Source organism: Rhinoderma darwinii, chromosome 6, assembly GCF_050947455.1.
Source record: "Rhinoderma darwinii isolate aRhiDar2 chromosome 6, aRhiDar2.hap1, whole genome shotgun sequence".
Taxonomy (NCBI): Eukaryota; Metazoa; Chordata; class Amphibia; order Anura; family Rhinodermatidae; genus Rhinoderma; species Rhinoderma darwinii.
In genome coordinates this window covers 14,177,235-14,201,601 of record NC_134692.1, presented here as the reverse complement: position 1 = coordinate 14,201,601, position 24,367 = coordinate 14,177,235, and the positions used below count along the sequence as shown (strand labels likewise).

General features: G+C 45.2%; 2 protein-coding genes across 5 annotated transcripts in view; one reads left to right on the top strand and one right to left on the bottom strand.

Moving 5' to 3' along the window:
* The window catches only part of RAB3GAP1 (RAB3 GTPase activating protein catalytic subunit 1), an 83,979-nt gene extending 80,610 nt beyond the window's left edge, over positions 1-3,369 (bottom strand). For all 3 annotated transcript variants that reach the window (XM_075829198.1, XM_075829199.1, XM_075829200.1), the window contains exon 1: positions 3,323-3,369. In XM_075829198.1, the coding sequence (XP_075685313.1) occupies positions 3,323-3,340 (18 nt within the window). In that variant the 5' untranslated portion in view covers positions 3,341-3,369. The remainder of the gene's footprint in view (positions 1-3,322) is intronic.
* The window catches only part of MAP3K19 (mitogen-activated protein kinase kinase kinase 19), a 39,635-nt gene continuing 18,570 nt past the window's right edge, over positions 3,303-24,367 (top strand). The window contains exons 1-8 of one of the 2 annotated variants that reach the window (XM_075829197.1): positions 3,303-3,413; positions 10,600-10,788; positions 11,813-12,004; positions 14,588-14,742; positions 16,211-16,329; positions 16,412-16,524; positions 22,791-22,848; positions 23,078-23,153. In XM_075829197.1, the coding sequence (XP_075685312.1) occupies positions 10,603-10,788; positions 11,813-12,004; positions 14,588-14,742; positions 16,211-16,329; positions 16,412-16,524; positions 22,791-22,848; positions 23,078-23,153 (899 nt within the window). In that variant the 5' untranslated portion in view covers positions 3,303-3,413; positions 10,600-10,602. Of the gene's footprint in view, positions 3,414-8,592; positions 8,801-10,599; positions 10,789-11,812; positions 12,005-14,587; positions 14,743-16,210; positions 16,330-16,411; positions 16,525-22,790; positions 22,849-23,077; positions 23,154-24,367 lie in introns of those variants that run through there. The other variant, XM_075829196.1, reaches the window with a different exon arrangement.

Below are 24,367 nucleotides of genomic sequence, written 5' to 3'. Positions count from 1 at the left end.
ACACACACATACACAGCACAGTATACATATATACACACAGTATACATATATACACACACATACACACAGTATACATATATACACACACAGCACAGTATACATATATACACACACAGCACACATATACACACACACACACACACACACACAGCACAGCATACATATATATATATACACACACACACACACACACACAGCACAGTATACATATATACACACAGTATACATATATACACACATACACAGTATACATATATACACACACAGCACAGTATACATATATACACACACAGCACAGTATACATATATACACACACACACAGCACAGTATACATATATACACACACACAGCACAGTATACATATATACACACACACACACACACACACACACACACAGCACAGTATACATATATACACACACACAGCACAGTATACATATATACACACACACACAGCACAGTATACATATATACACACAGCACAGTATACACACATACACACACACAGCACAGTATACATATATACACACACATACACAGCACAGTATACATATATACACACACATACACAGCACAGTATACATATATACACACAGTATACATATATACACACACATACACACAGTATACATATATACACACACAGCACAGTATACATATATACACACACAGCACACATATACACACACACACACACACAGCACAGCATACATATATATATATACACACACACACACACACACACACAGCACAGTATACATATATACACACAGTATACATATATACACACATACACAGTATACATATATACACACACAGCACAGTATACATATATACACACACAGCACAGTATACATATATACACACACACACAGCACAGTATACATATATACACACACACAGCACAGTATACATATATACACACACACACACACACACACACACACACACACAGCACAGTATACATATATACACACACACAGCACAGTATACATATATACACACACACACAGCACAGTATACATATATACACACACAGCACAGTATACATATATACACACACACACAGCATAGTATACATACACACACAGCACAGTATACATATATACACACATACACACACAGCACAGTATACATATATACACACATACACACAGTATACATATATACACACAGTATACATATATACACACACACACACAGCACAGTATACATATATACACACACAGCACAGTATACATATATACACACACACAGCACAGTATACATATATACACACACATAGCACAGTATACATATATACACACACACAGCACAGTATACATATATACACACACACAGCACAGTATACATATATACACACACACAGCACAGTATACATATATACACACACACACAGCACAGTATACATATATACACACACACACAGCACAGTATACATATATACACACACACACACACACACACAGCACAGTATACATATATACACACACACACACACAGCACAGTATACATATATACACACACACACAGCACAGTATACATATATACACACACACACAGCACAGTATACATATATACACACAGTATACACACACAGCACAGTATACATATACACACATACACACAGTATACACACACAACACAGTATACATATATACACACAGTATACACACACAGCACAGTATACATATATACACACATACACACAGTATACACACACAGAACAGTATACATATATATACACACATACACACAGTATACACACACAGCACAGTATACATATATACACACATACACACAGTATACATATATACACACAGCACAGTATACATATATACACACACACACAGCACAGTATACATATATACACACAGCACAGTATACACACACAGCACAGCACAGCACAGTATACATATATACACACACAGCACAGTATACATATATACACACACACACACACAGCACAGTATACATATATACACACATACACAGCACAGTATACATATATACACACATACACAGCACAGTATACACACACAGCACAGTATACATATATACACACACACACAGCACAGTATACATATATACACACAGCACAGTATACATATATACACACACACACACACACACACACACACACAGCACAGTATACACACACAGCACACATATATACACACACACACAGCACAGTATACACACACAGCACAGTATACATATATACACACACACAGTATACATATATACACACACACACAGCACAGTATACACACACAGCACAGTATACATATATACACACACACACAGCACAGTATACATATATACACACAGCACAGTATACACACACACACACACACACACACAGCACAGTATACACACATAGCACAGCATACATATATACACACATACACACAGTATACATATATACACACACACAGCACAGTATACATATATACACACACAGCACAGTATACACACACACAGCACAGTATACATATATACACATACACACAGTATACATATATACACACATACACACAGTATACATATACACACACACACAGCACAGTATACATATATACACACAGCACAGTATACATATATACACACACACACACACACACAGCACAGTATACATATATACACACAGCACAGTATACACACATACACACACACAGCACAGTATACACACATACACACACAGCACAGCACAGTATACATATATACACACACACACACACACACACACACACACACACACACACACAGCACAGTATACATATATACACACACAGCACAGTATACATATATACACACACAGCACAGTATACATATATACACACACAGCACAGTATACATATATACACACACAGCACAGTATACATATATACACACATACACACAGTATACACACAGCACAGTATACATATATACACACACATACACACAGTATACACACACAGCACAGTATACATATATACACACAGCACAGTATACCTATATATACACACACAGCATACATATATACACACACACACAGCACAGTATACATATATACACACAGTATACATATATACACACAGCACAGTATACCTATATATACACACACAGCATACATATATACACACACACACAGCACAGTATACATATATACACACACACACAGCACAGTATACATATATACACACAGCACAGTATACCTATATATACACACACAGCACAGTATACATATATACACACTGCCGCCACTGTTGCTATGGTTATTGTAGGTGGGGGTGACAGGGCGGTGACAGATGTCAGGGAGCCGCAGCCGGTACTCACATCACTGTCCGCCGCCATCTTGGGAGACTGATGACGTCAGCACGGGGGATGCTGGGAAGCCGGAACTGGAGCAAAACATCAGCAGCCGGAGGTGGGGGAGGAGTGTGACCCCCAGAGTCCTGCGCCCCCAGCCCGGGCTGTCACTAATCACTGGGCTGTCACTAATCAATCACTGGGCTGTCACTGATCACTGGGGGGTTTATCTGTCAATAAGACGTAACCAGTTGATTGATATCACTGGATCATGTATCCGGTTTTGTATTCACACGTTGCGGTTTACTGACCATTATAACGCAATATATCCGCAACGTGTGAATACGAAACCGGATGAGTAATTGACTGATCAACCAATCAGATATTGTACAGGTAGAAGTATATGAATCAATCCCGCTGACAGCTGGGTACACATAGCGGTTGAAGCCGCGCCGACATGCGGTGTTGTCACAAATTGGCTCAGTTTTCATATTGATTGTTAACGGTTGCGAGTTTTTTTATAGTAAATAACAGTTTTATTGGCAAAACGCGCTGTGGCCGCTACGTGTGAACTCATCCGTTATGGTCCCCGTACATAACGTGCTTCACCTGGCGCCTGCAAACCGCAACACAGAACCGCGGCCAGGAGCCTAATCGTATACGGCAGCTTTAATGATATGGCTGTAAATGACGATTAGTCTTCCCATCTTATAAAGTCAGGACATTTCACTAGGATATGACATCACTTTATGATTAATGGGGGTCCGACCTCCGGCACGCCCACCGATCCTGAGGATGAAGGGGCCGCGGCGACGTGGATTTAACACTGTGACCCCATCGCTGTGACCCCCGGCTATGCAGGAAACAACAGCCGCCTAGATTCACAGGGCCTTCTGTCTCTGAATATAAACAAGTGTTCTCATTCACTGACTGCAAACAGAGATCTTAAAAATGGTGAAGAATTGAAACAAAAAGTCTATTAGAAAGTTGTAGAACTTGTCATGTACACAGTGACCCCTCCCCTCCCCAGGACTGACTGTGTGGACGGTCTGGCCCCCATTACGTTATTGGAAATCCTGGTGATGTTATTTAACCCCTTTACCTCCAATTCCGTCAGGTGCTCTCTCCATTCCCGGTTGTTACAACCAGAGTTTCGCTCACGTGACCTCAGCGCCGTACATGGAAGGGGTTAACATTAATAATCACTATTTGCAGTAGTAAAAATAAATTCTGTCTTCCAGCTGCCACCACTAGGGGGAGCTCCCTGCAGATTGATCTACACACCTAGTATTAGATTCAATGGCATCTGTAGAAATCGGTGTGCAATGAGCTCCCCCTAGTGGCAGCTGCAGGTGGCACAGTGTAATGGCAAGCAAGTGCTGTAATGCCACTGGGGCACATTTAGGCGCTGTTCACAATGAATTTTTTTGCAGACATTTTTTTGACCTGCCTGCACTTTCTAGGTGCGGTTTTTGGCGAAAAAACACTTTCTCTATTTCCGATTGATTTCAATGGAAGGTCAGAGGCGTAACAGCGGCAAGAAAGAGCCACTTTCTTACCGCGAGCGTCTAAAATCTGGCGTGGAAAAAACACGCCTCCGCCTCTTATTGAAATCGGGAGGTGGTTGCGGACTTTTTTTGGCGCTGATTCCAACGTGGTTCACGCGGCAAAAAACTTTGTGAACCGGGCCTTAGGCTACAAGCGCGTGATCGTTGTTTTCGTCAGTGTGCTATCCGTTTTTTTTTTAACAGATAGCATACTGACCCTTTGATTTCTATGGCCTCATGCACACTACCGGGTTTTTCACGGATCCGTGAGGGGGGCGTGGGACCGAGCTGCAAAACTCAGAGCAGGTCCTATCCCTACCCGTGTTTGTGGTTCTGTCTCACTTATTCAAGTGCATCGCGACGTGAAAACCACGGACAGCACATGATGGCATCCATATGCTTTCCATTGTTTCCGGCCTGCAAAATACAAAGTCGTGTGCATGTAGAATAGTGTGCACCGTATTTCGCAACAACGTCTACATCAATTTAGGAACGCTGACAGCTGTTAAATCGTGCCGGGTTGTACCTGCCGTAGATCACTAAAGAGACTGATCCAGAACTGCAGCTCTACAATAGTCCGGAGTTGGCAGCCAGGGATTTGTACATGCGGAGTCCTTCTCCACTGACAGCAGAGACAATAGCGCTGTCACCCACTGACACAGAGGCAATAGCGCTGTCACCCACTGACAGAAGAGACAATAGCGCTGTCACCCACTGACAGCAGAGACAATAGCGCTGTCACCCACTGACAGCAGAGACAATAGCGCTGTCACCCACTGACAGCAGAGACAATAGCGCTGTCACCCACTGACAGCAGAGACAATAGCGCTGTCACCCACTGACAGCAGAGACAATAGCGCTGTCACCCACTGACAGCAGAGACAATAGCGCTGTCACCCACTGACAGCAGAGACAATAGCGCTGTCACCCACTTACAGCAGAGACAATAGCGCTGTCACCCACTGACAGCAGAGACAATAGCGCTGTCACCCACTGACAGCACAGACAATAGCGCTGTCACCCACTGACAGCAGAGACAATGGCGCTGTCACCCACTGACAGCAGAGACAATAGCGCTGTCACCCACTGACAGCAGAGACAATAGCGCTGTCACCCACTGACAGCAGAGACAATAGCGCTGTCACCCACTGACAGCAGAGACAATAGCGCTGTCACCCACTGACAGCAGAGACAATAGCGCTGTCACCCACTGACAGCAGAGACAATAGCGCTGTCACCCACTGACAGAAGAGACAATAGCGCTGTCACCCACTTACAGCAGAGACAATAGCGCTGTCACCCACTTACAGCAGAGACAATAGCGCTGTCACCCACTGACAGCAGAGACAATAGCGCTGTCACCCACTTACAGCAGAGACAATAGCGCTGTCACCCACTTACAGCAGAGACAATAGCGCTGTCACCCACTGAGCGCCTTGCTTCTTTGTTTCTGATCGGCTTTCCTCGGAGCGTTGTACGGGCTCTAAAGAAAGTCTATGAATCCGTACACCACCCCGAGGAAAGCCAATCAGAAGCTAATCGGCACAGCGCTCACCTGACATGTCAAAAGTTTCATTATACTTTAACATTCTGAGCGGTGGAGTCCAACCTCCGAGACCCCCACGATCCCTATAATAAAGGGTTAATGTCCCTTCGGCAGTTTTCCAACACAGCGACGCTCCCGGCCGTACAGCACAGCTCCAATCAAATGCATAGCGCTATGTTTTAGTTCCCGGTACAGGGACAATTAGTGAAGGAGACGCGGGGGGTGGGGGTCTCAGCAGTCAGATATCCCAGCAATATGCCATCACTTCCAATAGTGGGAAAACCCTTCTAAGGGACTTTCACGAAACCACATCATAACCGGTGATACTAAAGAGGATTTCCACCCGCTCGTTCCCGATCATATCAGCCGAGAAAAAAAAGGAAACGCTCGTTTGTCGGCTGATCGCATCTTTAATGCAGCCTATAAAATAATCGTAGTCGGCAGGGGATGGGCTGATGACAATATGCAAACTGTATGGGGACCAACGACCGTATTAACAATCATTCGTCCCTATATTGTTTGCATCTGCCCATGTAAAAGTTGTTTTAAAGGGGGGATGTCTGGTTTAGGAAATACTTTAATAGTGAATTCTAAATTATTAGAAGTGGGGGTCTCTGTTCAGGGTCCTCATCTCTTGTCTGGAGTGGAGAGCGGTTATAAAGGGCGTCTCTCGCTCTGGAGGTCCTGTCCTGTATTACACAGACAACACATTAATCTGAATGGGCACTGTGTAATACTTAGTTCCCCCTGTGGTGGCGCTGCAGGGAAATTGTACACTTACTGTCAGGTTTCCCCACAGATTACAACTGATCATTGGGGATCACAGCAACAGTACACCCTGTAACTAGCTTATTAATATGGGACTCTTAACAAAAATGGGACTGTGCAAAGCCGAGAACTCAGTAATCACTGTATAATGAAAAGTTCTGCAACTTCTAAAAGACTTTGTGTTTCAATTTCTCAGCGCTTGTTATAAGAGAGGGATCTGGTAAACGGTAACGCGCCATGCACCTTTGTCAGCAGCACGTGATCAGAACAGGTTTTCTGCCTTTTCATGAAAACAAGAATTATATTCACTGACAGCAAGCAGAGATCTTTTTTAAAAAAAAAAGAAGTCAGAAATAAAAACATAAAAGGGGGGAATTTACTAAGTAAACTAAGACTTGGAGTAGTTGAAGTAGGATGCGCCAAATTTATTAAGAAGTGCTCACCTTTTAATAAATTTAGCGCACCTTTGGCTGTCCCGCAGTCTGTATATTTTATGAACCGGCATGGGTTTGCGCTATAATTTATGCCAATTTCTTGAGTCATTTATTATAAATCTGTTGGTCCACGGAGGCGCCGCCCTGCTAAGCTCCACCCACTTTTTGCAACTCTTGAAAAGTGCTTAGAGGAGTGAAAAGTGACATAAGGCCTAGTTCAGAGTTTTTTGGCGCGTTTTTTTAGATGGAAACCGCGCCAAAAAACTTCCAAAATCGCCTCCCATTCATTTCCCGCAAGCTGAAAAAAACGCTCATGGGGAAAAAAAGGCGACTTGCTCTTTTTCCAGGCGTTTCCATGTCTGACCTCCCATTGACATCAATTAGAAGGCAGAGAAATCGTTTTTCGCTCCAATTTTTGCCTGCAATGCTCAACGGACGCGGCCGAAAAACGCAGCAAAAAACGAAGGAATTTTGAGGCAGATTTTTCTGCCTACAAAAAACTCAGTGTGAACATACCCAAAAAAAAGAAAACCCCTTTTACCTTTTCTTGTATGTTTTTACGGGGTGACGTGTGTACCGGGAGGTGTATCGCTCTATGATTGGCTGAAGGAGCCAGCGCATGGCCACATATACACTGGATATATAGGTGCACGTTTATCTACGTCTGTGTGTATGTTCTGTCTATGTTTACAGGCGTATTTCATTTGTATGTGGGGGCTACCATGAGGGTCCCCATACAAAAGGGGCCCCCGGTTATCTTGTTTTACTCCTTGCTGCAATCTATGGAGGCTTCCTGGATTAACCTTGTCGACTAGTAGTCTCCAATCATTGACTTTCCAGCTGGTGTGAAACTACAACTCCCAGCATGTCCTGACAGCCACGTCTTCATTTCGCAAACAATCATTGATGAGGTTTAGTATGTACAATGAAGTCAATGCTCCGGCCCGGGTCCACCCCCGCTCCTCCTCCTCTCCCCGGGGACAATACCGAGCGCTCAGCTGACTCTCTGGTTGTCTTAGCAGCGATATGTCAACTAAAAGATTCCTTTCACCGGCCACAAGTTCCTGCTGGAGACTTTCACACTCAGACAAGCTGTTGAGATCTCGGAGGTTGGCACGCACCATGTCTACGGCCCGACCCGAAGAGTAGATCCCACCTGGAGAAGACTCTGACATGGCGGACTTGTCCACACCGCTGTGACCTCAGCCGGGTAATTGCTGCCACTTCTCCTCCACTTGCACTTGTCTCACGTTTCACAGTCGCTTTGTCTCGGGAAGTTTGCTGCTTGTTCAGGGGCTGGGTGTCCGGGTTATGTTACATCACACATAGAAGCGCGAAGAAAGCTGTGAACAGTGTGAACGTCACTCTACCGGCATCCATGACTGTCAAAATCAGAGGCGTAACTTGAAGCTCCTGGACCCCAATGCAGAATCTGTAACAGGCCCCCGACCTACCATGTGCCATCTAAACTACTGGTGTCTTCTTGTGTCTGCTCAGACCCGCACCAATCAAAAAGAAGTTTGTTGAACATTTAGTTACCCTTCAAGCTCCGGGGCCTGGGTGCCGCTGCTATTTACGCACTCCCTATAGTTAAAGGGGTTGTCCAGGTACTGTGCGTTTTTTCCACAGGATAGGTCATCAGTATGTGATCGGTGGGGGTCCGACACCTGGACCCTGCACCGATCAGCTGTTCCGGCTGCCTCCGAGCACTGGAAGTTTTGCAGTGGTCGGTGTCGGCAGCACATGGCTCCACTCACTGTATAGTGGCCGTGCTGTAGTACTGCAGCTCCACTCCTAGTCACATAGGACTATGTGACTAGGAGTATTGGGCAGTATGTGGAAAGAGTTTGAGAGAACCAGGTCGTCATCAGAATGGAGGACTGAGACCACCCTGGTCTGCGAGGCTGGGACCTTGGTTTCCTACTCTCATACATATGGGGGAGACCTCCCAGATTCTGGGAAGAGTAGACTTTTCTTCCTCGCTGTCAGCATCAAACTAGCCAGGCAAGTCCACACGCAATACTTTTCAGAAGGGTTCTGCAACCTTCGGCACTCCAGCTGTTGTGAACTACAATTCCCAGCATGCCCCGACAGCCTTTGGCTGAAATAATAAAGCCTTTGCCAGTCAGAACATGCTGGGAGTTGTAGTTTCACAACAGCTGGAATGCTGAAGGTTGCTGACACCTGCTCTACAGCCATAAAAAAGCCATTCGTGGCTGCCATCATTGACCATCGATGTCATCTTGACAGCAATCAGGGGTTTGGACTGATGCCGGCCTTGATTGACCATTCCAGGTAAGAGAAGGGCTGTGTGGCTGACACTTAAAGGGGGGCACAGTGGATATGACATTAATATGGGGGAAGTGACTGACACTATTATTATTATTATGAGCATTGTGGATGGCGCTGTCTTGGGTGTTCTGCAGCTGGAATTGTCATGGGCACACTGTGGGGCAATGAGGCTGGCACTGTCATGTGATATTGGGACTGGCATGGTTTTGATGGAACTATTACTGGAACTCTGGGGTTGGCACTGTTCTATGTGTTCTCGGGATCAGCACTATCGCATTAGGTCGGGGGCGGTTCTTGGAGTTGTGGCCAGAGGGGAAAAGTTTTAGTTGCCGATCATTCACCCCAGATCCCATCATTTTTTTGGGGGTGATAGATGAGCATCTGGCTCGAGATGTGGCAAAGGCGACCGTCTTCCCGGACAAGTATTACAATCAGTTTTAATGAAACTTCCAATGATCCAGATTTTTTTTTAAATTGGATTATGGGAATTTTACTGCGCAATGTACCACAGAGCTGAAGGCTGCACAGAAAGGGTTTTTCTTTGCAAGTTTTGTAAAAAAAAAAAAATATTTGAAAATAAAAATGAGCGATCTCCCACAGGAGCACAGAGTGTTTCAGCCCCTGGACCGACAGCTCCAATAAGCGGAGTTTATGTTTCCTGTCCTCAGCCAAAGGCACCAAAAGTAAATGAAAGGTTCACATATTATTATTCCCTAGGACATGATGATGATGGAAGAAGCTGCGCACGACGGAGAATTGATTTTACCATTTCTGGAGGCCGTTACAAAGGGCGACGTGGAAGAAATAGTCAGAAATCTCAACATTGATCCCAGACTTATAAATACCCCACATCCAGAGACCGGGAACACGGCCCTTATAGTGGCCGCTGGGGAAAACCGCTCAGCGGTACGTAAATCTATGTAGCAGAGCTGAGTTTGTCATTTCCCATGTGATCTGTGTTCCATCTGTGGGTCTACATAGCAGTAAGGGTATGTTCACACGCAGTAGCAAAATACGTCTGAAATTACGGAGCTGTTTTCGCCTGAAAACAGCTCCTGATTTTCAGACGTTTTTTAACAACTCGCGTTTCTCGCGGCGTATTTTACGGACGTTATTGGAGCTGTTTTTCAATGGAGTCAATGAAAAATGGCTCCAAAAACGTCCCAAGAAGTGACATGCACTTCTTTGACACGGGCGTCTTTTGACAGCGACGCGTAAAATTACACCTCGTGGGAACAGAACACCGTGAATCCCATTGAAATCAATGGGCAGATGTTGGCAGACGTAATGGAGCCGTTTTTTTCAGGCGTAATTCGAGGCGTAAAACGCCTGAATTACGTCCGGAAATAGGCCGTGTGAACATACGCTAACACTTCAGCTAAACCTACTGCATTGTCTCATCTCAGAGAGTCATCATAATGCATAAATTATGCAGCCCCGAAGAGATACGGATGTAGCAGAGCTGAGATTATCATTTGGCAAAACCGAGATTTTTCCATGTGTTAACTGTGGTTTAACATAGCAGATCTAGGGCGTTATCACAGAAGTAACAGCTAAATGACCTATTCAGCTCTGCTACATCTTTAGCCTATAGATCTGTGTATGAATATAGTTTCATCATAGATTCTTTATGCAGGTGGAAGGTAAATCAATATCATTTTGTGACACAGATGCCATTTTTTCAGATTTCTGTGGCACAGAATAATATTTTGTGCCAGTATAATGTGACACAGAATTGTTTATACGGTATATTAACCTTACTGATTCTTCGCTGTCTCGCACCATTACTTGTTGACAATACTACACGGCGGCAGGTGACGTTTCGTCCATAGTGACATCACCATGATGGGCGGTGATCGGCTTCTGCAGCCGGGTACCATTGCCAATGGGGAGAACGAGTTGGTACATTCACAGATTTTGTGTCTCTCAGGTGATTGCTCTTCTTCTGGAGCACGGAGCCGATGTCACCTTCTGCAATTCTGCACAGTGGACTGCTGTGCATGCAGCTAATGATGGCGCCCGGGCGCAGCTGCTGTCCGCTGTCACAAGGACCACATTTCCACAGCTGTCGATGATCCAGGCGGCCTGGCAAGGAGATCTGGAGAGGATTCAGCACCTGCTGGTCAGTGTTCATCAAAGAGACCAATGACTAAGGTCTTCAGATAGTGGTCTCCAACAGGTGGGTCTCCACCACTACAACTCCCAGCATGCCCTGACAGCCACTTGATGTCAGGAATGATGGAAGTTGTAGTTTCCCAACAGCTGTAGACCCTTAAATGGGTGAATGTATCAGTGTCTGTCCATGGCACATAGTGGATGATGATTTCTTTATTTTTTATTGGGGGGGGGGGGGGGGGGGGGGTTGGGCTGGTATTAATGAGAGATGTTGTCTGGTTTCGAAAAACTATTTTCAAATACCCTATAAAGCAGTTAAGGGGTATTCCCAGAATTGACAATTATCACCTATAAACAGGATAGGTGATAGTTGTTTAATCGCTGGGACCCCCATCAAACATGAGAACGGTGGTCCCAAACCCCTGATCTGCCTCACTGCTCGACCACAGCAAGGAGAACATTGAATGGGGCGGAGGTCAAGCATGCGTGGCACCATTCAGAGTCTATAGAAATTACGTAAACAGCCGTCCCATAGACATTGAATGAAGCCGCTGGCGCATTTTTGACTGCCGCTCCATTCAAGCTCCTCCTCACTATGGCGGGTGCAGTGAGGAGGAATGGGGGGGGGTTCAAGATCCCGTTTTCGCACTTGGTATGGGGGTTCCAGCGATCAGACAATTATCACCTATCATGTAAATCGGTGAATTATTGTCAATTCTGGTACAACCCCTGTAATAGATGGTTGGGGGGGTCTCTGTTCCTTGATTTCAATAAGAACAGTGTAATGCTTAAATTCTCCTGTGGTGGCGCTGCAGGGAAATTGAAAAGTTGCTGCTGGGTTCCCCAGAGATTACAGATGATCACTGGGGGTCCCAGAAACATAACACCCTGTGATCAGCTTATCATTAGTGAACCCTATTAACAAAAAAAGATCGGCTAAAGCGGAGAACCCCCCTTTAATAAAATCAGTGATGATCATTGAATCTTTCCTCTGCCTTCTCCAAAGAACTTTCCTGCTATTACTGTCACCTGCAGGACTGAAATCACTGGAGACATCGATCGCTCATTCATCTTAATGAGAAGCCGGTTATGTTTTGTTCACGGAACCTTTAGGGTATGTTCACAAGGAGCGGCCCTGACACTGTCAAAACGCGGCCAACAACCGCACTGGCACTATGTTGGAGCGGCTGTCAAATACCTCGTTAAGGAGTATTCCGGTTACATGCGCATGCGCACTGCCGCTCCATTCATTCTCTATGGGAGCGACGGAGATAGCCGAGTGCAGTGTTCGGCTTTTTCCGGCACTGCCATAGAAATTGAATTGTTGTAACCAGAAAAATCGTGCGGGCATAAAGGGTGTATTAATTCATGGCCACACGATTTTACAGTTAAAGGGGCGGTTTACCCGCATTAACGTGCGGCCACTACCAGGCTGTTTGACAGCCGCACCAAACATGGTGCCGGCACGGTTGTTGGCTGCCGCTCCGTGTGCCCTACTGTGCCCTACCCTTACATTGCAATTTCCAGCAGTAAGATCCCAATGATCAACTTATGTAAGGACAACCTCTAATATCGGGGGGCTTCTCCACCCCCTTTGCATCATTCCTGAGGTTTGAGGTTTACATTGTTCTGTCTCCTCACCTCTTAGGGTATGTTCACATGCAACTTTTTCGGGGCGTAAAAGCCTGTAAAAACGGAAGCTGAACGCCTCCAAACATCTGCCCATTGATTTCAATGGGATTTCAATGGGATCTGCCCATTGATTTCAATGGGGAAACCGGCGTTTTATTCAAACGGGAAAGAACGGCCCCGTAAAAAGAAGTGCATGTCACTTCTTGAGCTCTTTTCGGCTCCAAAAACGGCTAAAAAAATGCATCAAAAAAACGTTTAATGCTTTAAGAACGGCTGAAAATCAGTCTGTTTTCCCTTGAATACAGCTCCGTATTTTACAACCGTTTTTACTTTAGCGTGTGAACATAGCCTTAGGGTATGTTCACACGCAGAGTTTTCAGGCGTATTTTGGGGTGTAAACGCCCCCAAATACGCCTGAACAAACGGTAGCTGAACGCCTGCAAACATCTGCCCAATGGGAAAAACGGCATTTAGTTCATACGGGGCGTCTTTTTATGCCGCTGTTTTAAAAACAGCGCGTAAAAAGACGGTCGTAAAAAAGAAGTAGCGTGTCACTTCTTGTTTTTTGGAGCTGATTTTCCACTGAACACTATGAAAAACGCCTCAGAAAAAGCTTCACATTAAGGCTGTGTTCACACGCTAAAGTAAAAACGGCTGTAAAATACGGAGCTGTTTTTAAGGGAAAAAAGCCTCTGATTTTCAGCCATTTTTAAAGCATCAAACGTTTTTTCGGCTGAAGAAGTAACATGCATTTCTTTTTGCGGGGGCATTTTTTTACGCGCTGTTTTTCTAAACGGCCGCGTAAAAAACCGCCCCGTCTGAACTAAACGTTAATGCAGATGTTTGGAGGTGTTCAGCTTGCGTTTTTTTCAGGCGTTTTTCTAAGCGTTTACACTCTGAAAAACGATTGAAAACACAGCGTGTGAACATGGCCTTATTGTGATGCTTTGTTTTTAAGTCCACAGACCATGGTCAGTATGTAGACATGAGGAATGGACAAGGCCTGACCCCTGTCATGTTGGTGCTCCGGGATGTTGACCTGTTCGACAGCTTGACCATGGAGTCCGAGTATAAACCTGTCGCCGTGCTCCAAGAACTCCTCAAACACCACGCGTGAGTTCACCCAGCTATAAATACGTAGCGTAGAAAAATATTATCATGGAGGGCGCACAATTCCCTATAGACATACAGTCATATAAACTGTGATATTGTATACAGTGAGTGCAGGGAGAACGATCACAGCCTGGTACGATCATCTGACCTCCTATACAGCCTCCAGCGCCCCCCGGAGGCGGATACAGGAACCTTTATCACCTCCACTTACCAATCACAGAGGATACATGGTCTCAGAGTGTCACATTTAGGGGTCTTTTTTTATTTTTTTTCCTACTACAGGGGTGGGAATATGAGCTGTTATAAATCTAATCACCCCCTGCAAATAATCAGGAGGTTTGTCGATTTTTGGTCACTTCAGGTCTGGTGATTATGGAAGTTATACAGTGGGCACATAGACATAAGCGGTATGTGCGAACTCCACACATCTAGAACTTTTATTTTTTAGGAGGCATGGGGGGTCTTGGTCGGTGCTGAGTTCAGACTTTTAGCTCAAAACTTGGCTCTTTAGACATTTGTTTTACACATTACACTTTGATGCAAAGTTGCATGAAGGCGCCCAGAAGTGTAAAATGCTGGTTGTCATTTTTTTCATAATGTGCCATGTGCCTACTTTCATGAAACATATGGGTATAGGGCAGGGGCCAGCAACCTTCAGCACTCCAGCTGTCGAGAAACTACAACTCCCAGAATTCCCTGACAGCCAAAGGATTTATTATACCCGCCAAAGGCTGTTAGGGCATGCTGGGAATTATAGTTTCACAAAGTTGCTGACCTGTGGTTTAGGGTATAATAGGACTTTTTAAATTTATAATTCAGGCTTTATTTGCGTAGTGTAAAAATTGTTGCAGCAACACGTTTTTTCTCCTGGTTCAATTTTTGCTTTCGGAACCAAAATACTGATAGATTATCTGGCTTCCTGTGAAATTGACCTTGGCCACTCTGGCTGTTGTGAAACTACAATTCCCAGCATGCCCTCACAGCCTTTGGCTGAAATAATAAAGCTTTTGGTTAAAGCATGCTGGGAGTTGTAGTTTCACAACAGCTGAAGTGCCGAAGGCTGCTGACCCCTGAACTAGAGTCTGAGCAGGGTTGTACTGGCCCACCGGAATACCTGAGGATCCTCCGACGGCCCAGGCTCGGGCCCAATAATGGGCCTCTAAGGTCCAGCAGGAGACAACCCCATTTGGAGTTGACTTTGGAGCCAATCACTTGCCCCTAGGGTCTGTTTCTTATGGGTTGATCACTAATAACCTATTAGACCTTATTGATGATGTGTCCGGTGTCTACAATGATCACGACATAGATTACAATACAATTATAAGTGGACGTTCACATGTTCTGTATAGATGGAGGGTGGTCTTTAGAATCATCTCCTCTGGCGGACCCCAGGAATGGAAATACATAAAACACAAACGTGAACATGATGTGTGAGAAGACTATAGTCTAACTAGATGTTTGACTGCAGAGACGCTGATCTCCTGGATTCAGGAGGACGATCAGCCGTCAACTACGTGTCAGAAATGAAGAGTCCCCTGAGACAGCAGCTGACGGACGCTCTGGAGGGGCGCGCGCCCCCACCGGCAGGTAAAGAGCCGTACAGTGACGGGCGGGCAGGAGGGACGCGGCCACTGAATGACCATTCACGAGTCTGTATTCGGTTTCACAGACGCCCAAGATGAAGCCTTCTGTGACTTGTGTCCTGACACAAAGGATTCATTATGTGACACCCCGCCAGCTGGACGTAACCGCTCTGCCATTCAGAAGGAAAGCTCAGAGGAGGTAAGCTGCTCCCCACCCGTCTCCTTTCTTAGGCCTCGTCCACACGTAACGGAATTGCTGCCTATATTCCGTCCAAAATTGCGGACGAAAAATACGCAGCGGAATACAGATTTAACGAATGTCATCCGCACGCTGCGGAAATATTCAGTCCAGAAATTTACCTGCGGTGCGTCATTTTATTTACGCAACACGTCAATTATGGCTGCGGAAAGGGGTTCTAATTACCTGCGTTTTTTTTTTATGTGCTGCGAAATTTGTGGCGGAAACGCTGCAGAATTTCTTACAGGGACGGGAAATGACATCACAGGGCGAAGAAATATCATCACACAAAAAAACGCACCAAAAAACGCACAATTTTCCACAGTAAAAACGCATGAAATGGAGCGGATTTTCTGCTAGTTGATGCGTAAACACTGCGCAAATTTTCTGCCGCAAATCCGTTACGTGTGGACAAGCCCTTAATGTCCTTTACCTCTTCTCTTTACAATTGCTCCGAATTAGACCGCATTCAGGACAGGCTGGTGATCACCGACCTGTGGCTCTTCAGCTCCCAGCATGTCCTGAAAGCCTAAACATGCTGGGAGTTGTAGTTTTGCAACTGCCGCAGGTTGGAGAACACTAACCTAGGCGTTTACTGTGTACGTTTTCCTTAATTCCTAGTTACGGAATATACAGTAGATGATGGTGGACGGTAACGAACAAACTTCCGCACCAATTTCTCTAAAGCAAAAAAATCAACAAAAGACATAACATGAGAACTTGTGCATTTTATAGATATCATGTAGTGTTTTTTATAGGAAAAAGTTTTGAAAACTTTTTTTTAAAGGGGGTGTCCATGTCCTAAATGTTCTCTTAGGGCATATGGACGTCACAGAGAGGGGTCCGCAGCATGAGACCCCGATCTATCAGCCAGGGAGGGGAGCTGCTAAGTGGGAGCGGTCATCTATATTATGTTTTATATGGTCGGCCATTTATATGAAATGTATGATCATCCAGATCTTGTACGAGCGATGACAGCTGGAAAATGCCAATATCTCTGTAAGAAAAAGCAACGTATCAAACTACGGGCTCCTAGCATCATAGTTATGTACGACGCTAGGAGTCCCTGCCTCTCCGTGGAACTACTGTCCCGTACTGAAAACATGATTACAGTATGGGACAGTTGTCCTGCAGAGAGGCAGGGACTCCTAGCATCGTACATAACTATGATGCTAGGAGCCCGGCTCCCTGCACTGTGTTCGGTCCGGGACTTGCGGCCGAAATACGTTCCGTCCTTTACGGACAGAACAAACTCGAGTTGCACCCGTGCGGGACCCGTTTTCACGTATCCCTCATAGACTTGTCTATCATGTTCTATTTTTCAACTGACCCTTCACACGATCCCATTGAAATACATGCGTCCCTGTGACGGCCGTTGTTTTAACGGCCGTAAACAATGTTCGTGTGAATAAACACTAAAGGTGCCCACCCCACCCTCAAAGTTATTCTATGACATCAGCTCTATGATATACCGATTTCCTACCAAGTTTAAACACAGCGGCTAATCTAAACAAGCAGAGTTGCAGTGTAAAGCATGGAGGATCAAAGCAGAAGCCTGGGCCGCTGATGAGACAGGAGGTGGATTTTAGACTACATCAAGTCACCCAGTAGACAATGCAGCTAAGTCTACCAGCAATTAAAGGGCATCTCCTTTAAATAGAAAATGATATGTAAGGCCATGTTCACATGTCAATTCCTGACAGAATCCGCTCACATCCGGCCGGCGATATTTTATACCCCATTTACACGCTCAGGAAAATATCAGCGCTGAATATTGAACATGCTGCAGATTTTTACATCCACAAGTTCATTATTGCCGTGGATTCAGCACTGAAAATCTGCAGATCTGCTCCATTATAGTGGAACTAATCATCACGTGGCCGTGCCGGTCAATCTGCGGCAGAAAGCTGGCGTTTTAGGCCAAATGCACACGATGCGTATTACGTGCGGATTTGCTGCGCATATTTTCGTGTGGCTAATCCGCAGCGTAATACAGCACCAGCAAAGTAAATGAGAATTCAAGAAATCTCATCTACACGGTGCAGATTTTTTCTGTACGTAAAGTGACCTGTGGTGCGGATTTTAAAATCCACAGCATGTTACCTTGTGTTTCTGCTTGCGAATTGTTTTTGTTTTTTTTAAAACGCACCAAAATCCGCAGCATACAATTTTTGCATCAAAATGTAAAAACCGCACATAAAAAAGCTCACTATAGGTGCGGATTTTACCTGCGGAATTATAAGCGGTTTTGATGCAGGTTTTCTGCACCAGATTCCGCATGGTGTGCATGTAGCCTTATATCAACAGTGTGAACGTGGCCTAAATTGCTGCAGAAGGCTAGGGCGATTTGACTTTTAGGGTAAGTTCACACGTTTAGCAAAAAACTTCTGAAAATACGGAGCTGATTTCAAGGGGAAACTGCTCCTGATTTTCAGATGTTTTTAAGCAACTAGCGTTTTTGGCTGCATTTTTTAGGGCCGTTTTTGGAGCTGTTTTTCTATAGAGTCTATGAAAAACGGCTCCAGAAGTGACATGCACTTGTTTCTAGCGGGCGTTTTTTAACGCAGCCGTTTTTTCAAAACGGCCATGTAAACAAAAGGCCCGTCGGAACAGAACGCCGTTTTTCCCATTGAAATCAATGGGCAGATGTTTGGAGACGTTCTGCTTTCCGATTTTTCGGCCCGAAAAACGTCAGAAAATAAGCCGTGTGAACATACCCTAATAGAAAAAAATATATAAAATCACAGACACGTCGCAAGCAAAACTCGCAGACGCACATGACTTACATTGAGTTCTATGACGGCATAGTCGCGTATGATTTGCAACCCAATATCCAGCAGGTTTGCATGTTTTACGCCGGTTTTGTTGTGGTCACATTATGTCACGTATCACAACGCGACCACATTGACAATCACTAGATGCGATTTTCATGCCGCCGTGTAGTCCCAGCCTAAAGGCCCATTTACACGGGCCAATGATCGGGCGAACGTTTGTTCATATGATCGCTGGTTTCCCTGTGTAAACATGCCAGCGATCAGCCGATGAATGAGCAAACGCTCATGTAGGCCCCATGCACACGACGGTAATTTTCATCAGTAATTACGGACCCATTCATTTCTATTGGCCACGGACACCTTTCAGTATTTTTACGGATGGGTGTCCGTGTTGAAAAAATGATAGAACCCGTCCTATTCTTGTCCGTAATTACGGCACGGACTCCCCATAGAAGCCTATGGGCGCTTCTGTAAATACGGACGGCTACTGATGTGCATCTGTAAACCGTCCGTATTTACAAAAACGTTGCTATGCAACATGTTGATGACATCATTTGCAGCCTCCCTCTTTTTTTTTACAGATCCATATATACGGATAAAATATGGTTGCAATACGGACCATATTCACGGACACCCTTCCGTATATAAGGATGAGTTACGGATCCGCATTTATGGACAATATTTCCAGATAGATGAAAATACGGTCGTGTGCATGGGGCCGTAGCAGCTGATATCTTTTATGTCGCCCTGAAATCCATCGTTGTCGGCAGCACATCTCCCGGTGTAGAGATCTGCTGCTGACATTATGTAACTGTATGGGGACCGGACGATCCTATTAGGGTATGTTCACACGGCTTATTTACGGACGTAATTCGGGCATTTTACGCCTGGAATTACGTCCGAAAATGCGCCTCGATAGCGTTGGCAAACATCTGCCCATTGAAAGCAATGGGCTGACATTTGTCTGTTCCCACGAGGCGTATATTTACGCGTCGCTGTCAAAAGACGGCGCGTAGACGCCCGCGCCAAAGAAGTGTCATGTCACTTCTTCAGACGTAAATGGAGCCGTTTTCCATGGACTCCATGGAAAACCAGCTCCAGTTACGTCCGTAATGGACGCAGCGTTCAAGCGCCTGCACATGCCGTTACGGCTGAAATGACGGGGATGTTTTCTCCTGGAAACAGCCCCGTAATTTCAGCCGTTACGGACGCTGCCGTGTGAACATACCTTTAACGATCGTTCATCCCCAGAGTTTACATTGGCCCGTAAAAAGGGCCTTTAAACGAGCGCCAATTGACCTGTAATTTGCGGCGCTCGTTATGGGCACCTCTGCCCATGTAAACCCAGCTTTAAACAATGCAAGTCTACCCAGGGGGACTTCAAAGTCCCTCCAGATTTCCCTCAGCAAACGACAGTTTTGCAGCGTGTGAGAATCCAGATGACAGACGATCACAGAGAATATTTAACTACTCCATCGGTAATCGTGTCCTTCATTCGCTCCATTACATGACGCCCTGTGTGTGTCTGCGTTGTGTTCTCTGCCTCAGCAGCGAGGAGCGTAGGATTGAGGCCGCTTTGTCTTCCATCGGCTTGGATTTCACGCTCAGCGCCGTGCGCTGCACCACCTGCCTCTTGAGTAATATTCGCTCAGCCGTATCGTGTGTAACCAGATGGCTGGCACAAGTCCTTCACTACAATGACAAAATGACTAATTGTGTAACAAGATAAGACTATTGCAGCAGGATGGGAATCGCGGAGTTACTGCTGCTGAAGGCGAGATAGTCTGCAGCAGGCTATAGACGGAGTGTAGATCACAGATCTCACCGATTATCAGGGGATTCTCTAAAAATACGACGGCTATGGGGTCTGGTTCCTCAACATCTATAGATTAAAGGGGATGTCCAGTTTAGAAAACCCATTTTCATACAAGCAATTAGTGAATTCGGAATTAATAGAGAGGCTGGGGGGGGGGGTCGTCTGTTCAGGATCCTGATCTCTTGGAGTAAGGGTATGTTCACACGCTTACTAAAAAACGTCTCAAAATACGGAGCTGTTTTCAAGGGAAAACAGCTCCTGATTTTCAGCCGTTTTTTTTAGCAACTCACCTTTTTCGCAGCGTTTTTTTACGGCCATTTTTGGAGCTGTTTTTCGATAGAGTCAATGAAAAACGGCTCCAAAAAGCTGTGTGCACATACCCTAAAAAGCGTCTCTCGCTCTGTAGGACCTTCCTGTCCTGTATTACACAGACAACACATTGATATGAATCAGCACTGTGTAATGCTTAGTTTCTCCTGTGGTGGCGCTGCAGGATAATGGAACACTTACTGCTAGATTTCCCCACAGAGGATCACTGTCGGTCCCAGCAGGAGGACAATTTGTGATCAGCTTTTTGTCAAGGGATCCTTCTAACAAGTAGTGATTGTCCAAAGCACAGAACCCCTTTAGTTTAGGCCTGTGCTTTCCCTGGAGATAAGCAGCAACAGACACTTCTTGCAGCTGCTTATTGCCATGTGTTGTTGACAGCTCATTCATGACCGCACGCACGCCTCTTAATAAGTTTGGTGCATCTTGGGCTGTGCTAAAGCCCAAAAAATTTAATCTATGCCTGCTATAAGCTTTTTGCTCCATTTTCTGGCTTTAGACTTAATAATTTATTCAGACCACTGTTGGTCACGCCCCTCACATTAAACCCCACCTACTTTCCTCTATATTTGAAAAGTGGCGAGTGGAAGATTGCAAATTATAGCGCAAAAGTGGGGAGCACCATAAGTTGCAAATTTTCTATGCCAAAATAGTGGCGCAAATTAATTAATATATTTCCCTTTTTGTATAGCGCCCTAGCCTCAGATTCCAATTCATCAAAACCTTTAAAGGGGTTGTCTGAGCATTTTATATTGATGACCTTTCCCTAGGATAGGCCGTTAATATCAGATCAGAGGTGGTCTGACTCCCAGCACCCCCGCCGATTAGCTGACTGAAGGGGCTGCGGCGCTCATCGCCGCTTCCTTTTGCCAATTTACAGGCACAGCGTCATACACATCTGTAGCAGCTGTACCTGGGATTGCAGTTCCGGTCCCATTCTAGTGAATGGGACTAAGCTTCAATCCCAGGCACAGCCACTACGGATGTGTATGGCGCTGTTCCTGGTAGATACTGAAGCGGCCACGGTGAAGACCACCATGGCCCCTTCAGTCAGCTGGTCAGTGTGGGTGCCAGGAGTCGAACCCCCACCGATCCTATATTGATAACCTATCCTAAGGATAGCCCATCAATATAAAATGCACAGACTACCCCTTTAAAGGCATAGACTTGATGATCCAAAGATGACAATTTTGTTCCAAACTGTTTGAGCTGCTCGAGAAAACTGCATGAAGTTCATAACTGGCAGGAGGAGGTAATAATGTAACTCCAAATATCATATATAACAATTACTATTCTGGTTCCTCTTTCAGTCGAGCAGTGATGGGATTCCCATTGATCTTGTAGAGAAGAACGTGGATCCTAGCGCCGGTAAGGACAGAATTCTTATACAAAATGTTAGTTGTCCAAAAAGACGCCACCAAGACGAGGATCGTCACTCCCAACTTCCACATATGTTTTACAATCTGCCCAACGATAAAGACCTGAGAATCTTCACCAGCATCAGTCGGACTCCCTCTAGTATTCAGACACTTCCCTCGTATTGATATTAAAGGAATAGGGGCCATGAATGTCACCCATTGTTTTCCTCTTCTTTTAGAGCTGGGGGCATGGCCAGACCTTCAAGAAGAAGTCGTTTTCCAAGAAATGGAAAACTTTCACCAAATGCAAAGACGGTAAGAATGAATATCCGGAAAAACAAAAACAAAAGACCTCCAGCAATACTGCAGTGCTACAGCCATGGATTGGCCAAACCGAGTCAGTACCAGCTACTCCTTGGGTTATAAAATTTGCTTTCTCTGATCACATTGACAGCAGTTTATTTATGGGAATGAAACCCCCTGCCTCGAATTGAAACAAGAGGTTCCTGTTAGGGTATGTTCACACGGCCGTTTTTCAGCGTTTTTCGGGCCGAAAACGGCCGAAATATCGGAAGCCGAACGCCTCCAAACATCTGCCCATTGAAATCAATGGGAAAAACGTCATTCTGTTCCGATGGGCCATTTTTTTACGCGGCCGTTTTGAAAAACGGCCGCAAAAAAGAAGTGCAGGACTCTTCTTGGGACGTTTTTTGTAGCTGTTTTTCATTGACACTATTGAAAAAATCTCCAAAAACGGCCGTAAAAACGCAGCGAAAACGTTTTTGAGTTTGTGTGTGAACATACCCTTAGAAATCAGCAGAAGCTCCGAAGGAAGCAGCATTATAGGAACAGGGTGATTCAGCTTTAGATAACCCCATTATCTTGTAATTATGACTATGCTGGATCTAGACCTTAAGAGTATGTGCACACACACTAATTACGTCCGTAATTGACGGACGTATTTCGGCCGCAAGTCCCGGACCGAACACAGTGCAGGGAGCCGGGCTCCTAGCATCATACTTATGTACGACGCTAGGAGTCCCTGCCTCTCCGTGGAACTACTGTCCCGTACTGAAAACATGATTACAGTACGAGACAGTTGTCCTGCAGAGAGGCAGGGACTCCTAGCGTCGTACGTAACTATGATGCTAGGAGCCCGGCTCCCTGCAGTGTGTTCGGTCCGGTACTTGCGGCCGAAATACGTCCGTCAATTACGGACGTAATTAGTGTGTGTGCACATACCCTAACACATCCCATGAGAGACATTTATGACATATCCACAGGACGTGTCATAAATGTCTGATAGATGCGGATCCCACCTCTGGAACCTGCACCCCCGTTCTACCGCGGTGTTGCGGCTGAATTCCGAACATGAAAAAGGTTAAATGGTCGGGAGTTACGAAAACAGTGTATCACGCTGAGCTACGCGGTTTACGTAAGTCCCGTAGAACTGAATGGTAGTTACGTAAACAGCGTAGCACAGCGAGTTACGCTGTTTTCGGGACTCCAGACCATGTAATCAGGAAGCG